Source organism: Hemibagrus wyckioides, linkage group LG06 (assembly GCF_019097595.1).
Source record: "Hemibagrus wyckioides isolate EC202008001 linkage group LG06, SWU_Hwy_1.0, whole genome shotgun sequence".
In the NCBI taxonomy this organism is placed as follows: Eukaryota; Metazoa; Chordata; class Actinopteri; order Siluriformes; family Bagridae; genus Hemibagrus; species Hemibagrus wyckioides.
The window spans coordinates 3,147,105-3,164,482 of NC_080715.1; the positions used below are offsets into that span (position 1 = coordinate 3,147,105).

At 39.1% G+C, this 17,378-nt stretch overlaps 2 protein-coding genes across 2 annotated transcripts in view; one reads left to right on the plus strand and one right to left on the minus strand.

Moving 5' to 3' along the window:
• Positions 1 to 17,378, minus strand: part of LOC131354691 (zinc-binding protein A33-like) — a 166,155-nt gene that overhangs the window by 23,289 nt on the left and 125,488 nt on the right. The gene's annotated exons all lie outside the window — the stretch shown is intronic.
• Positions 4,082 to 11,358, plus strand: LOC131354690 (zinc-binding protein A33-like). Its single transcript, XM_058392631.1, has 6 exons — positions 4,082 to 4,719; positions 9,017 to 9,112; positions 9,202 to 9,432; positions 9,561 to 9,583; positions 9,670 to 9,788; positions 10,534 to 11,358. The coding sequence occupies exons 1-6, from the start codon at positions 4,321 to 4,323 to the stop codon at positions 11,076 to 11,078; spliced, it is 1,413 nt and encodes a 470-aa protein (XP_058248614.1). The 5' UTR covers positions 4,082 to 4,320; the 3' UTR covers positions 11,079 to 11,358.

The window sequence follows — 17,378 nt, forward strand, 5'->3', positions numbered from 1 at the left end:
AACTAGACACGACGTGATATGATTCCAGCAATAGGAAATTTGTGTCCATACTGAACACGATCAATCATAAAACACAGCCAATCATAACAGTTTTTCTCTGTTTGTGTGCTTTCTCATACTGCAGCTGAAGAGATCACAGTCCACACACACATACTTACATACAAGAGCGCACATGCTTAGAGAGATACACCCCTCCACTTCTTATAGCTTTCCTTATAAAACTTGAGGGATTTATTATATATTTCTGCTATTAAACGTCTATAATCAGTCTCTCCTCATCCATTTTTGATGATTAATATTAATAATGTGCAGAACTTTCATTGAGATCTCTGTATAGGCGAAGCTGTCAGCCGTGATGTCGCAGAAATAAAAACAGTTTCTAAAACTGGTTAGGCTGGTCAGGACAAAAACTGATTAATATGGAAAAGATACATTTTACTCACGTGTCGCAGCATCACTTCACGTGTAGTTAGGACACGGTGTAAGACAAATCTCAATTTAAAATTCAAGCAACAATTTAAAAGTCTATAATTAAAATAAGACTGAGCTTTTTATACTAGATTTTCTTTACATTTTGGTAATAAGCCCACTCTCAATCAGTGAGACCCCCCTCCCCACACTACCCTGGTTTGCATTTGTATAGCTCACTGTAGTCATTTACATATGAAAGCTAAACCCAGGCCAAGGTGATAGGAACATGGGGGGGTCAACTGCCAAGCCTATTTCACATCAATTTTTGGCAGTTCCCGACAATTATCTGTGCTGCCTGCACATTCCCGTGAACAGTAATTAACCTGAAATTCTGTGGCAATTTACAGTGTTGGTAACTGACGAAAATCACACTTTTCATGCAGTGAAAGGGAGTAGAGCGTCTTCGTATTTAGCTACTAAACTTTGGAATAGTCTTCCTGACAGTATTCAGGGCTTAGACACAGTCTCCCAGTTCAAACGTAGACTAAAGACTTATCTCTTTAGCCTGGCGTACATTTAACACATAACCTTGTGCTCCAGTACATCTGATTAAATGCACATTATCATCTAGTGCTGCTAATATTATGAACAGCAGCTACGCTAATTCTGTTCCACTTGTTTCCCTTCTTCTACCCATCCCGAGGCATACAGAGACTGTGCCAGCTCTAGTGGCATCCAGAGATGGACCAGCTCCAGCTGGGTTCTGCTTTGTGAGCATTGGGATGTTCAAAGCAACAATGCCAACCTTATTTGGACGACAACAACCTCCTTATTAATTTACATAACATTCTACACATGCTGTATCGGCATCACTCAATTGACTATGCATAAATGCACAATATAATCACACTCTCCGCTGTCACCCAAATGAGGATGGGTTCCCTTTTGAGTCTGGTTCCTCTCAAGGTTGCCAGAACTTTCCAGCAATTCATAAGTGCAGATGATTCTCGTAATATAACGACACTGGTACACCTACAAAGATAATGTGACCAATATTCTCTCTTTCTTTCTCTTAGTATATATGAAGCCTGATGACAGCAAAAGAAAATCATTTTAAATAAATCAAGATAAAACTAAAACAATCACCCCAGTGACCTCCCTGGGCATTCCTAATAAATACTGGTGTTATATACTTATTTAAAGATAGTTATGTCAGAAACACACTTATAGATTTTTATTCGCTTTCACAATGAATTAAAAATTAATCAGGTGTTAATGTATACTAAAATGTGGAAGGCATGACACTTCTGACTGAGATCCAGGTCATCTGTGGGAAATTTCTGAAACTTATACTTGTCTTATACCTAATCATTAAGTACGTTTGATTTTAATCAGTAAGGGACGGTTAATGCTAATTTTAATTCTAATTTTAATAATTTTGAATACTTTCTTTTAATCCTTAAGATAGATCCGAGTCAGGTTTAATCATTAAGACATGAACAAAGAGATTAGATAAATTGTTTAATCATAGGTAATGATTAAGGATAAACTGGTTAATCATTAGATTCATTCGGTTATGTTTAATTATATGATGATTCTCATTTTGGTAATCAGTACTTACTTTCATTGTTAATCACTGATATGTTGCATATCTAATTAGCGTCTCTAATTTATTGATTATTTGATAACAATCATAGTTATTTGATTATTTGGTTATCTAATAATTCTTTCACTGTTAAGCACCTGCCATAATCATTAGTCAGCAGGTAAGCTTAGGATAAATAGATAAAATTAACATAAACCTAAACGTAAAAGTTATAGGACAAAAAATATATATAAAATCATAAAAAATAGAGATGAGCAAAACTGGCTGAATCATCGTTAGTGGGTTATTATTCTCGAACTTTCTGGCTTTGGAGTAAACATCACAAGGACATAGGCTAGCACATCGTACCATATCACGGTGTTGGCTCCACTGAGACCGAAAAAACATGTTGACGAAGTTCAGAATCCTTGGGCTTAAGGGCGAGAACACCATAACAGTCTTATTTGACCCAATTCTGACTAGAGTGTTTATTTTAGGAAAATTAAAGTTAAAACTACCCATATATAATGTACAGGTGTTATATCACATCTTATTATCTCATGAAAATAAAAAAAGCAGCTTACCTTAGCAAGTGGAAAGTTGGTAAAACTCCTTGTGGCATAAGTAAGAACTAAACAATAGGCACCGAGACGAGAGGGGGTTTGGAGAAGATGTTATTGAAGCGCCAGCAAAATATTATTGCAGTGGCGGATGTTAATGTAAACATAGGGACACAACACACCGAGTAAGTGTAATGGAAAAGCACAGACTTTAATTGAGAGAATTTAGGAATTTAAATTAAATTAAAGTAAACTGACTACTCCTAGCCTAAATAAATCAGTAATAAACAAACTCAACGTAAACCAACCTAAACTGCATACAGAGCTATTTTGCCCTTTTATTTTTACCTTATTAGCAGTATTACTTGGGTAACCTGATGTAGATTAAAGATACTGCTCGCGGCCTAAATAGTGGGAATACATAGAATGGTGTAAATGTAAATGTGATAATAAAAATAGTGGTAAGGTCCTCAGATTTCTAATAAATGTCAGCCAGTCACCTTCAACTACACAGGAACAACAACAATGAATACATGGAACATGTGGGTGAATGTTGAATTAAAGGTGTAAAGGGTATAATGACATAAATGTGTTTTTTGGGCTAAATAAGGTTTAATAGAAGTTAGATAGATCAACAATATGTGTCAATATTAAAAACTTGTGGCCCATAGAGTGTATGAAGGCCACAGAAAGGTGTTTTTCAGGGGGAATAATGGGTGAACGTGAAAACAATCCATAGAAACATAGAATCCAGCAAGGTTAGGCAGCTGGGCTAAAGGGTATATATACTGGGGGATTTGTGAAGGGGGTGTACTTGACTGCATCGATTCATGAATCCGTGTATTTGAGTGCCAGTTTCGGTGATATTTTTTCTAAATAAAACCGGTTGCTTTTTCTCATCCAAGCCTAGAGGAGTACTTTATTTCTTTGTTTTTCTGCAAATTTCTAATTGGAACTACACAACTATTGGATTATATTGGTAATTGGAGAAGGCTCTAGGACCACCCTGTGGTGTCCACCTGGAGGGAGGCTCTGGGTTCCGACACATCCCACTGGGAATTAGAACATTCTGGGTCTTGTTTCCTTAACTGAATGAGAGGCCTTAACAGATTACATAAATTAAATCATATCAAAATTGTTGGTAATTCATCTGTAGTCACTGGTTAAAGGTGCATTAGATAAAATTAAGTATCTAGTAGTGGGTTTAAAAAATTTAATGGTTTCATGCATGCTCATGAAGCTCCACCACCAGAACCTAGAGTACAGTGTCTATAAAATGAGTGACAGGAGGCACATCCAATCACAAACAAGACCAAAAGTGAGTTTTCGAAAACAGTTTTCTAACTGACTTAATACATTAGTGCTAAAGCCATTCTTTAATCTGTTTAATCTGTTTGTTTTTTCTTAATTTTTTTTATCAAGTTATTGATAACTTTCAGGCTATAAGGAATAAAAAATGGACTCCTTCTCCTTTAAGTAGATGTTCTGAGCATTTTCGTGTCATAACGTGTCCTGTAAAACTCCTCCTATTAAAGAGGTGTCGAGTCTGAGACGACTGCAGTCCTTCATAAACAGTCTGCAGTGTTCTGCTCTGGTGAGATTTGGTTTATTCTCAGTTTATGGAGAAATCTCTCTCATTGATATAACTGTAAAAGGAAGTGATTACTAACTGGGCCTACAGAGGTGTTGTTTAGTTTTTAATCAAAGTGAAAGTGAAACTCTGAGTGTTCGGACTGGAGAGAACAACAGCAGCAGTAAAATAAAATGGCTTCTAAGTTTTCAGAGGAGGATTTCTCCTGTCCTGTGTGCTGTGAAATCTTCAAGGATCCTGTTGTTCTGCGCTGCAGTCACAGTGTGTGTAAAGTGTGTTTGCAGCAGTTCTGGGAGGCCAAAGGATCCAGAGAATGTCCTGTATGTAGGAGGAAGTCATCTATGGATGATCCTCCCATAAATCTGGCCTTAAAGAACCTGTGTGAGACTTTCTTACAGGAGAGAAATCAGAGCTCTTCATCAGGGTCTGAAACAGTCTGCAGTCTGCACAGTGAGAAACTCAAACTCTTCTGTCTGGATGATCAACAGCCGGTGTGTTTGGTGTGTCAGACTTCAAGAACACACACCAACCACAAATTCTGCCCCATTGATGAGGCAGTAACAGACTGTAAGGTAAATAAAATGTACACATCATGTTGCACAAAAATTTGAAAGAATCTAATATTTATTAACAACATCTATGTTTTCAGTATTGTATTTGGTTTTTGATCAGTTTATTCATGTAGTGGTAGATCAGTGGTTAAGATGTTGGACTACTGCTTGGAAGGTTGTGAGTTTAAATCCCAGGACACCATGATGCTAGTGCTGGGCCCTTGAGTAAGGCCCTTGTCCCTCATTTGTATAAAGGAGAAAAATGTAAGTTGCTCTGGATAAGGGCATCTGCCAAATGCTGTAAATATAACTGTTTCATTCAGATTTTCACCATTTGAAGTGTCACCTGCATAAACCAGAGCAGATTTATAATGTATAATATGTTCTTTTGCACCTGGTGCATTTTGAAGGCTTCTTGTTAAATGGCAATTGTAAGGACTGGCCCGAGGCAGATAATTGAGAATCCATTTGCAAATCTTTAATGAAAGTACCAAAAAAACAGGCTAAATATGATACATGGGAATACTGAGACAAAGGGTCAATAGAAAAACACAGAAAAGCAAACGAAACCGAAACTCACAAAACCAAAACTCGAAAACTGGGAAACGTGAAACAAAGTCCATACACAGTAAATCCAAAATGCAATAGTAATCAAACAAGGCTTGGTACATTCTGGAAACAATACTTTGCATTGTGGCATTGCGAACACGCTGCTTAAGAAGAGAAAAACCCCGGAAGTGTTCTCGGTAGGTGCATTAGAATTTGGGCGGGGGGGTCCCTCTGTTGGCCTGATGTCAAGTCCGATGTTACAGAGCCCCCCTCTCTGCGAACACCTCTTGGGGTTCTACAGGAGGGCAACCCCGGGGGGCGAGGAGCTGGTCGGCCTGGGTGTAGGCGATGGAATTCCTCTATTTGAAAGGGGTCCAAGATATCATGGGTGTCGACCCAGGAATGTTCTTCCAGGCAATATCCCTCCCAGTCCACCAGGTACTGTAAACGCCCGTTGTGGCGTTGTGAATCTTTGAGGGCACACACTCTATAGGCGGGGGCCTGTATATTTCCAGTGGCGGTGGCGGTTCATAACCGGGTGATTCAGTGTTCAGTGCGGCATGGGCTGACTTGAGGAGAGACACATGAAATAAAGGCACAATGCAGTATGTGGCAGGGAGCTGGAGGCTGTAGGTGTCTGGGTTGATTTGCCGTTCGATGCAAAATGGACCTATAAACCAGACCCATTGTTCCACCTGATAATCGGGGTGTGGGCGTCTACAATGATTGGCCTGAAGTCTTTGGCATCGGATGGCCCTTTGTAGTTGGAGATGTGCTTTCTCCCATAACCCTTGGCTATGTGTGAGTTTTGGGTGTATTCGGCCCATGGCAGAAACTCACTCCACTGGTGCTGTTCTCGACTGCAGTACACCCTGGATACCTCCTGAGCTCTTGGTTTAGATGTTCCGTCTGCCTGTTCGACTGAGGGTGGTAGCCCGAGCTCAAGCTCACGTTGATCCCCAGGTGGTCACAGAAGGCCCGCCACATTTGGGAGGTGAACTGAGAGCCCCGGTCAGATACAATGTCCTCTGGCAGACCATTGTTCCTGAAAACCTGATGAAACAATGTCATGGCTGTTTCCATTGCAGTTTGTAGCCCCTTTAGAGGGACCAGTTTGCAGGCCTTGGAGAATCTGACGATAGCCACAAGAATGGTGTTATAATCTCCCGAGTTGGGCAAATCCGTGACAAAATCTCCCGCGATGTGGGGCCAGGGCCATTGGGGCATGGGCAGAGGCTCTAGTAGACCAGCGGGGAGCTGTTGCCTGGTCCGGGACTCAGCACAGGCGGTACAGGCCTGGACGTGGGCCTCCTGGGCCAGAGAGGGCCACCAGAACGTATTCCGTAGCAGTGCGATGGTTCGGCGGATGCCAGGGTGGCCTGAGCTGGGGGCCTCATGTACCCACTGTAAGATGTGTGGATGAAGTGATGAGGGCAAGTAGACTTTGGACGGTGGGTAGGCTGATGGGGCAGGCTCATCTGTGTGGGCTCTTTGGATGTCTTCCATTAAATTCCATTGGACAGGAGCTAGGATGATTGAGGAGGGAAGAACGGGTTCTGGCTGTGCTGGTGAGCTTAAAGGGTTGTTACGGCAGGACAGAGCATCCGCTTTACCATTTTTGGTGCCAGGGCGGTAGGTTACCGAGAACTGCAAATGGGTGAAAAACAGTGCCCAGCAGGCCTGACGGGGATTCAGTCTTTCAGCGTTATGCAGGTATTCCAGATTACAGTGATCCATCACATCAGGACAAAGAAGGGGTGCTGTGCTCCTTCTAACCAGTGCTGACATTCTTTTAGTGCCACCTTGATTGACGGTAACTCCTGATTTCCCACATCATACTGTAATTTGCCGGTGTCAATTTTCTGGAGAAGTAAACGCACGGGTGCATCCTCCCGGGATCTCCGTGGTGTTGAGATAAGACTGACCCTATTCCACAGCTGGAAGCATCCACCTCAAACATGAAGGGGAGTTTGGGGTACAGACAGTGGATAATGGGTGTGGTTGTGAATCTCTGCTTTAGTTACTGGAAGGCAGATCTAGCCTGCTCAGTCCAGGAAAGTCTTTTGGCCTTCCCTCTCAGAAGGGAGATGAGGGAGCTTGTGATGATATATATACACATCTGTATAAAACATCGATAAAAGTTAGCAAACCCCAAGGAGCACTGTAAATCATTTATAGTAGTGGGTTCAGGCCAGTCCATGATAGCTTTCATTTTACTCGTGTCCATCTCCACCCCCCCTGGGAAATCACATACCCCAAAAATGTGATGGTTTCTTGATGAAACTTGCATTTCTCAGCTTTGAGGTAGAGTTGGTGTTGCAGTAGGTGAGTGAGTACTGTGCGGACATGTCGCACGTGGTCCTGATATGAGGGGGAGTATATCAATATATGCAATAACATACTTACCCATCAAGTCCTTGAATACATCATTGATGAAGGCTTGAAATACTGCAGGAGCATTGGTAAGCCAATGGGGCACGATTAACTTTTAGGAGTCTGCAGGTGTTTTGGGGCCCTGAAGAAGTTCTGACATGTCCTGACATTTGTGTATTTTTTGGTTACTTATAAACATATAAATGGCTAAAGTCTGATTACACTGTATTCAGCACAAACTGCACTACAATAATATGTGAGCAGCATGTATGTACAAGTTTGTGTACTGGAGAAAATAACAGTTATGTGTGATTATTGAAAACAACAAAAAAATAAGTCACTGAAATAAGACCACAAAACACATTCATAACATTTGCACTCATCCTGCTCACTTATTCAAAGAAAACAATACATTCATTTAAATTTTCTAAGACACTTTTTGAATGATCATGAATAATGCTGTAATTCACACCAGAGAACACAAAGACCCACATAATGAGCTGCATAATTACCCCTTTCAGTCAGGTATGAGACTGAGGAAAGTGCTACAAGAAAATAATCTGAGGACAAAAACATTTTTGTTTGTAGTTTATTTTGAATAACTCAAGATTCACTTGCAAGAATCCCAGGAACAGTTCAAGATAAATAAAAAGTGTAAAAACAGACATTCAGGGTAAAATGTATACACATACATATTATATATATATATACACATTAAAAAAACTGTCCAAAAACATGCATGCAGGGTAAAACTGTAACAGGAACAATTCAAAATAAAAACTGAAGAAAAAAAAAAAAACATTCAGGGTAAAACAGTGTCTGGGGGCGTGGCCTTGTATGTAGATTACCCAGACTGTTTTCCCTGTGAATATCGTGTGGGCGTGTCCTGCCTCAGGTCATTATCAGATAATGAAGTGTGACAGAAATTCTGTGCCTCTCCTTGGTTTCACACGGATTACATAAACTGAGAATGTTTGTTTTCGATGTGACTTCATCATTTAAAAGTAGACCCTTTAAGCTTTCTATAGATATATTTCTCATGTCTGTGTGTGCAGTATATTTTCGCGGAGACTGAGACGGATGAAAAAGGCTTGGTAATTTCTGGGAACAATACTGTTGTGTTGTGGCGTCGCGAACATGCTGCTTAAAAAGAGAAAAACCCTGTAAGTGTTCTTGGTGGGTGCATTAGAATTCGGGCGAGGGCTCCCTCTGGTGGCCTGACGCCAAGTCCGATGTTACAGCAATATACTGTAGCTAATATTGTCACATTGTTTTGAAAATGATATTGAACATATTTACAGTTCAATTTTCTTAATAAACAGTGATCTACATTTTAAAATGTGTACAATAAGAGCTGAAACACAGAGTCTCCATGCAGTGTGTTGATTTGTTTCAGGAGGAGATCAAAACTGCACTGAAGCCCCTAAAGGAGAAACTGAAGATCTTTAAAGACTGTAAACTGAACTGGAGTCAGACTGCAGAACATATAAAGGTTACAATCAATAACATGGTTTTGATAGAATTCTATTCTCCATCATTGTAAAATCAGTTCTATTTCATTTGATTTCCTCTTCACTGCAGATTCAGGCCCAACACACAGAGCGTCAGATTAAGGAGCAGTTTGAGAAGCTTCACCAGTTTCTACGAGATGAAGAGGCAGTCAGGATCACTGCACTGAGAGAGGAAGAGGAGCAGAAGAGTCAGATGATGAAGGAGAAGATTGAGAAGCTGAGCAGAGACATATCATCTCTTTCAGACACAATCAGAGCCGTAGAAGAGGAGATGAGAGCTGAAGACGTCCTGTTCTTACAAGTGAGGATCATTTAGTCAGTATTTATACTGTGAGAAAGTCAAACTTCTTTCCATCATCAGAAACGTCACATTTCAGTGGTGTAAAAATGTAAATCATATCCACTGATATTTGCTTTGTTGTTTTCCAGAACTACAAGGCCACAGTGAAAAGGTGAGTGATGTGGTTCCTGTCTCTCTGGTTCTCTGTGTTTCTGAATCCAAAGCCACAGCAACACTGACTCCTGAATGTTTTTGCAGAGCCCAGTGCACACTGCAGCATCCAGAGGAGCTTTCAGGAGCACTGATCCATGTGGCAAAACATCTGGCCAACCTGAAGTTCAGAGTCTGGGAGAAGATGCAGGACACTGTCCAATACAGTAAGAGTCTTTCTTTCTTTTTTTTTAGTAAGTGTGTGTTCAATGTTTATTAACCATTAATGAAGAATTACAGTGGCTAAGAAAAGTTTACAATAGAATTAGAATTGTTATAACGATTGGTTACATCTCTAATTTAAACACATGCCTAAAACTGCATAAAGCAAGTTGTTAGTGTGATTGCATCAGCAATATCACTCTTGTTATTGTCATTAATTATTATTATTTTTATTATTATTACATGGTTCCAATGCTACAATGTTGCTCATGTCGTGATTGTGTGCTATTATTTTCATGCTGATAAGTATTGTCTATATATTGTCTAAGTATAGTTTATTTTATATTCATTTTTAAAGGCATTTTTTACGGACTTTACTTCCTGGTTTCCGTACGGACATTTAAGGAGAGCGCACACACTAGTTCGTTTTTTCTCGGAGGTGATCGGTAGATGCTGTGCATGTAAAACATTACTCCACTGATCTCAGTAGTATTATAAGCTGCAGTTTAGCTTATTTGGTAGCATGCTCACCTCCTATGCTGTAGACCCAGGTTTGAGACCTGACAGGGTTAAGTGTATATTTGAAAATGTCTTGAAGAGTTTAAGCAACATAGTGCTTTGCTTTTCGCAATCACACTCGCATTTTCTTCTGGAAATGCAACATTCTAGTTTTAGTTACAGTTATCATGTCTTGATTTCTGCAAATGTTAGCTAGTTTCATGTCAATGTAATGTGTGTGTGTGTTTTCAGCACCTATAACTCTGGACCCCAACACTGTTCATCCTAAACTCGTTGTATCTGATGATCTGACCAGTGTGAGACTCAGTGATGAGAAACAGAAACTTCCTGATAATCCAGAGAGATTTGATCAATATTGGTGTATCCTGGGCTCTGAGGGCTTTAACTCAGGGACACACTGCTGGGATGTTGAAGTTGGAGACTGTACAGACTGGGATGTGGGTGTGATGACAGAATCTGCTCAGAGGAAGGGGAAGATAATCTCCAGAAGTGGAATCTGGTGTGTGGAGTATGAATATAGTAAATATAAAGCAGTTTCTTCACCACAGATATTCACTCTCCACCCAGTAGCACAGAAATGCCAGAGGATCAGAGTGAAACTGGACTGGGACAGAGGAAAGCTGTCATTCTCTGACCCTCTCACTAACACACACTTACACACATTCACACACACATTTACTGATAAATTACTGCCATATCTAGGTGTTGCATCTAAAGAATCTCCTCTAAAGTTCCTGCCACTTCAGTGCTCTGTAGGAGTGAATCAGATCAGTTAGAGCTGATATTGTTTTATTCCAGATCATTCATGAAATATTGCACATTAAAAGATTCATATTCTTTGTAAACTTTTGCACTGAACAGTTCAAAAGTTTATTAAAGTGATGTGACTTCAGCTCACCTTGTCAATGAAATCAAAATAATGTAATATCTGGAAATATTGATAGAATATTCAGGGCTTCAACAAACAAATAAACCACAGGAGGTGTTTAAATGTAGAATCTGAAATCTGAAATAGATGTAATAATTTAATTTTACTGCTGTATTTTAAATCATTTGAAATAAACTGAGACTTTGAAAGCTCATGTCTTTACTGTATTTGTACTTGTTAGCACTATGCTGTTAATCTTGGGTGAAATGTTTAGCTGGCTGTGTGTGTTATGTGTGAAACTGTACAGTGGAGGAGAATTCAAGCTCTCCGTTTCACTCCACCTGCACTTTGTGGTTTTACAAACATCAGATGGATTTGTCACAAATTTCTAAACCATAGGATGGCAGGAGGAGACTCATTAATATTCATGAGTGTATCTCCCTTAGCTACTGATCTCGTTCATCCATTAATTGGTGAGTTTTTCAGTATTATTATATCTATAAATATTAAAGGACTTGGAACTAAAACATGGAAATAGAATGCAACAAATAATTTTGACCTGCTGCTCATTTTTGCAGAATAATCTCCTGGATAGAGAAACAAGAACTAAAAAAAGAAAACAACTAAAGTTCAACACTCTGTATGACTATGCTGTACATTGACTATTAATTTATGGAAGCTGCAGATTGAAAGTCGTACAATAAAAATCTACTGTAACGTCGCCGGTGCCTTCTCAGGCAAACCCGCGGCCACCAGCACGCTCCCTTATAGCCTCCGGCTCACGTGCCAGCAATTAGCGCAGCTCGCGGCACCTGCATGCGTCGCTATTTAGACCTCAGAATCCCTTCACTCCGCGTGCGGACACAGTCTGTGCTGGAGTTAGGGTGGTGTGCTGTATCGAAGCGCATAGCGCGGCGAGAGGTAATTTCTAGAGGTCTCGGATTACTAAAGGCATCCCTTGACTTCTCCTCTCAGTATTTGTATCAGAGCGCTAGGCAACGTTCTCGGTTCGAACCCCGCTCCGGACGTGCCTTCCACACACCAAGCACTGTACTCCACTTTTCATCTGCACTCCATTAAACCCTCATTATGAGAGAGAGAGAGAATGAATCTATATCACTCGCATGTAAAATGTAAAGATTTTTTTAAAACTTACTTTTAATACTTTTAAAATATTTTTACTATTAATACATTTATATTCATAAATAAAAATAAATATTTCTCCTCCATCTTCTAGTTGTCTGGCGCTACTGGGACACTTCCCTGTCAGACCACCAGAGGGGGCATTTCAGGTGTTTCATTATAGCCTGCTTTGTCATTGTTGTTCATGTGTGTTGTGCCACGCCCTTCCTGTTGTTCTGCTTTCCCACTGTGTCACCTGTTTCCCATTTACCCTGATGTTCTGTCCTATATACACCTGTCTTGTAAACTCAGGAAACAAACTTCGGATGAAAAGAATATCTGAACAAAATGTTTTTGTATAAACACAACTCCAAAACAAATACACAGTTGTTTCAGGAGCAGAGTTACAGAAAGATCAGCTGGAGTCCAAACACACCGTCCCGCTATGCTTTCCTTTGCAACAGTCCTCAACTTTACCGAGCCACGCCCGTTGAATAGTGGAAAAGCACTGACAAATCAGTATGTGCACATAACAATTCTCTACACTAGTTAACGTAAGGTGTACACGGCTCTTTTCAAACTAAAAGCCCCATAACTTGATGGATACTCCGAATTATTACACAGGAGATGATAAGAAAGTAACCGTCAATGCTACCCCCACCAGGACTCGAACCTGGTACTTTCACCTGAACAGGGAATATGTTACCCACTTACCCCATGGGTAAAACTTACAAACCATGTTGCTGAACAGAGAAAGCTGAGAAGTGTGTGTAAAAAACAAACTATTGTACTAAAAGACACACCCACAATGGAATACTTCCATAATCCACCTGTGCAAAACAAGAAACAAATAGTTATAATTCAGAAATCTTATTTCTAATTCATTATTTTAGAAAATAATGAATCATTCATAAAGTATTTTTTTCTGTACTTTACTAAAGATCTGTCTTACAAGAATTCATAGAATTCATTAGCAAACACGTAGAGGTTAGCACGTCCTGTGATAATCATAATGGCCATTTTCTTTAATATGAAATATAATGTTAGCTCGCAATAATAAAGGATTTTATTGTGTATGTGAATCAATCTGTCATTATCTTAATTATGTCATGCATGGCTAGTTATGCTTTAGTTAGCTAAGCGGACGGACGGATGAGTCTATATTAACGTTATTAATGTTATACAGCAATCCAGTAACCTAATACCAGGAGGGGAGTGTATGACTATGATGATGTTGATTAAAGAAGTAACTGAAACTGCATGGAATTCAAAAGAACAGATGATTAGATGAGACAAGGGGAGAGGTGTGAAACACCATCTCCATGACAACAGCAGACCTGTATCACCACCCCTGCCTAATTCTTGTTGTGAGTGAGAGAAAGCATAGGCAGAGGATAGAGCAGCTGGTGTAGCAGTGTCCTGTGGGACATCCAGGTCTCGGTTAGCTCCAGAAAATCAAAGGGGTAGTGGGAGTTTAAAGCTCTGACTGGCAATTCCAGAGCCCACCTACCACCACTGTTTGAGAATGACAGAGGAGGGTAGATGAGATTGCTAGCAATGTGACCTCAGCTTTGTGGATGACAGCACCTGTGTCTGTCACAGATCTTGGCAGAGCTACCTTCCAATGAGAACCTTCAATATAAATTAATAAGCCCCGCCCACAATTTACACCTTAATGCTGAGCTCACGCTGCACTATTTTCAATGTTGTCGGATTTTATAAGGGTATGTGCAAAATGCCATACAATATGTACGTGTCCTGTGTGTTATTTAATGATTAATATCTCCCATGGGGTAATGTAGTAAACGTTCTTGTAGCTTGAGTGAATGTAAAATATAAATAGTTGAAGTTGTTTCAAATGTTTTAATGTAGTCTGTTGGCACAAGAGCAGTACAGTCTTGGATTGTACATGAAATTGCACAGAAGTGCTCCTAATAGTAATGAGTCCACATACTTTCAAAAAGTTCAGGACATTATTAGTCTCGGAGTGAATTAAGTGATGGCAGCTAACAATAGATGGGTGATTCTCACGAAACCATTGAAACACCACGGCACTAATGATTTTAAATAAAAAAAGTGTAATTTAGTAATATAAAAAAGCATCAGAATAAAGACAATACTGTTCTCTACCTTGCACAATGTGTAATTTCAACACAAAAATTTTAGATTTACAATTTTTTTATGAAAATGTACTCTATTGAGATCTTATTATATGCATTGAGAAAAAATTAGTAAAGCCATCATGGCTTCTCTATTGTTAGCAAAACAACCTGAGGCACCTCATCCTCTGCAACACCATTCTCATACACCACAACCATTTAAGGCCAGTTGTGGTAAAGAGAACTTTAAATATCTCTTATGAATTTAATATTAATTTCAAATTTCCTGAATGTTGATATTTTGCTTTATGATTTGTTTCATTGTAGACAATCAGCAAGTGTGAAAAAAGCTTTAGCAAAGGCCAGGGTGACAAAGTTCAGGGAAAAATTCTACAGAAACCCAGAACTGCTGGAGGAGTACAGAAGAGGGAGGTTAGGAGAGAGAGAGAGAGAGAGAGAGAGAGAGGATAGGTTTGGAGATGTTACAGCAGGTGTAATTAGCAATAAACACCCTAAAGTGTTAGGAAATGTACATGAGAGTACACACACACACACACACACACACACCCCTTTAGCCACTACTATAACAGAACTTTGGTGCTGGATTGAGTGTACTGGTCATACTGGGGGAAATTCCCACCCCACTAATGCATGTAGGTCATGTGATTCTGACAGCAGTGACAGCAGCCTAATAAATTTGCTGCACAATTTTGTTATAATTTAGTAATTTAATTACATAATAAATAAACAGTTATTTGTTCTTCTGTTATTAATTTGTTTTATTTTCTTGTTTACTTTATTTTTCAATTCATTTCAAAGATTAAAATTAAGCTCTACCCCACCCCACAACTTCAGGCCCAGTATAGAACCCACACACACACACACACACACACACACACACACACAGAGTAAGCATCAAGTCTATACTATTTGATGTATACATAAAATGTTTTTCCCCATGTTATGAGACTAATTTAATGTAATGCTTGCTTTCCGCTTTCAGGAATCAAAAACGAAAACAAACTGGTAAGAACTAACTAAGAAGCAACATGAAAAGAAAAAAAGACAGTGGTCAGTTATTTTTTAGTGCCATAGTAAAATGGTTCATGGTTTTTAGGTAAATGTTTGTCCTGTTTATTCCTGTTTTAATGTTTTTCTTAATTTTTTTTTTTTGGCTTTTGTATTTTCGAAGCACTGGACAATAAAACGTTTTGAACTTGAACGCATGATTGTGCAAATATTATCTGTTTCTTTCTGCATTATCTCAGACTAGTATACAAGTCTCAGTATAAATCTCAGACTAGTATACTTATCATCACCGAAATAATTAACCTCATTCCCGAAACCGATGTTTATTAGATGTTAATTTAAATAGAAATATAGCACTTTGATTTTAAATGCATGTGCAGAATCTTAAAATGATGTTCTCTCAGGTTGGTCACGTCATTTTGAAAAAATGTCAGGTTTCTTCAAAATATATATTTAAAAATATGGTTGTAAATTGTGTACTGTGTTGCAGTAATGAGAGAAATCAGTCAAAATTTAAAAAACTGTTAAATTAAAAATAAATATTATTTCAGAACTTCACGTAACTGTGCATGACTATTAATAATCCATTTGTAAAACTGTGAAAATGTATTTGCTTTTCTATCAGTGTTGATGTTTTCACAGTGTTGCAATAATGAGATTTTTTAGGACTTATTTTGGAAATTATGTTCAAAAAGGTGTTAAATGGTAAAAGTTTTTAAATTAATGTTCACAAATAGCAGGTTGGCTAGAATTACATTTACATGACATTAACTTCATCATTTGGCAAACACACTTTCATCCAAAGCAATTACAATAGTTAAAATCAAACCAACAAACGAGCAACAATATGTAAGTGCTGTGCAATTCAATGTTGTGTATCTCTTGTTGTCCCTTTTTTAAAGTGTAAGCCAATTTTATATTTGTCTGGGATGTGGTAGAATAGATGGTGTATTACTAGTGAGTTTTTGAGGGTTCATTTAGGCCTATTTATTCATTTATAATTTGTCTGGTAGTCTACCTGTTACATCAGCTAATAAGCTTAGCCTACACGATTAGCAGTCTGGTTGGAGTGTGTGACCCACCATTTGGAAGGTTTGATGGGTATTTTCAGGTTGTCACAGTTCTCAGTCGTGTCAGATGTACACATAACAGAAGAAAAACAGAGATTAGTTGAAGTAATGAGAAAAAGACGTCCTACTTGACAAGATGAACAACAGTTTAACTGTTTAGCCAAAACGTCACGACCCAACAGATGTTGGTGAGGATGGAATAACAACAAATCTGGGATTAAAAGAAAGAATTTCTTCCTTTGACTCTGTACGGCACCAACTGTATATGGTTGAAATGACAATAAAAGCTTTTTGACTCTTGACTCCTGACTTGACTCATTGAGTTATAAGGGTTATCAGGCCATCTTCAAACAACTTGCAAATCCTCACCATTTTACAGTGAGATCATTTACACATGGAGCATCACGGGGAATTTGGAGGCCAAGTCAACAGTGTTTCCTTTCCTTACAATGTGGCTGTTTTAATTTTCCTCCTAGAAGAGGCCACTCTCATTAGGAAATATCCCAGGATGCCCTAACTTCAGGATGGCATTGAGTCTGTGTTACCTTCTGGCTCAACGTTTTAGTTATGCGGTCATACAGTAACTAGCTACTCTGCACACAATCTATACTGTCATACATGATGCTGGAAATTAACCAGTGGTCCACATGATGTAATAGAAAACATTATACATCATACACACTTCCTGATATCCATTGTTTGTCTTTGGTTGATGTCCAGGAGTTAGCATGGTCACTCTGACACTCTGCAGCTCCATATGCAGCGAGCTGTGCTGCTCTGTGTGATCTGAATCCTTTCTATCAGAAACACCAGTTACTTATTCAGCAGTTTGTGTTGCAGTAGATCTTCTGTGGGATCGAACCTGATGGCTATAGCCTGTACTCTCCA

What these genes read in the sequence shown, in the direction of transcription:
- LOC131354690 (XM_058392631.1), top strand. Translation starts at nt 4,321, where the DNA reads ATGGCTTCTAAGTTTTCAGAGGAGGATTTCTCCTGTCCTGTGTGCTGT. An exon ending in AGGCAGTAACAGACTGTAAG is followed by an intron (nt 4,720 to 9,016) that starts GTAAATAAAATG and finishes GATTTGTTTCAG; the next exon opens with GAGGAGATCAAAACTGCACT. An exon ending in TACAAGGCCACAGTGAAAAG is followed by an intron (nt 9,584 to 9,669) that starts GTGAGTGATGTG and finishes ATGTTTTTGCAG; the next exon opens with AGCCCAGTGCACACTGCAGC.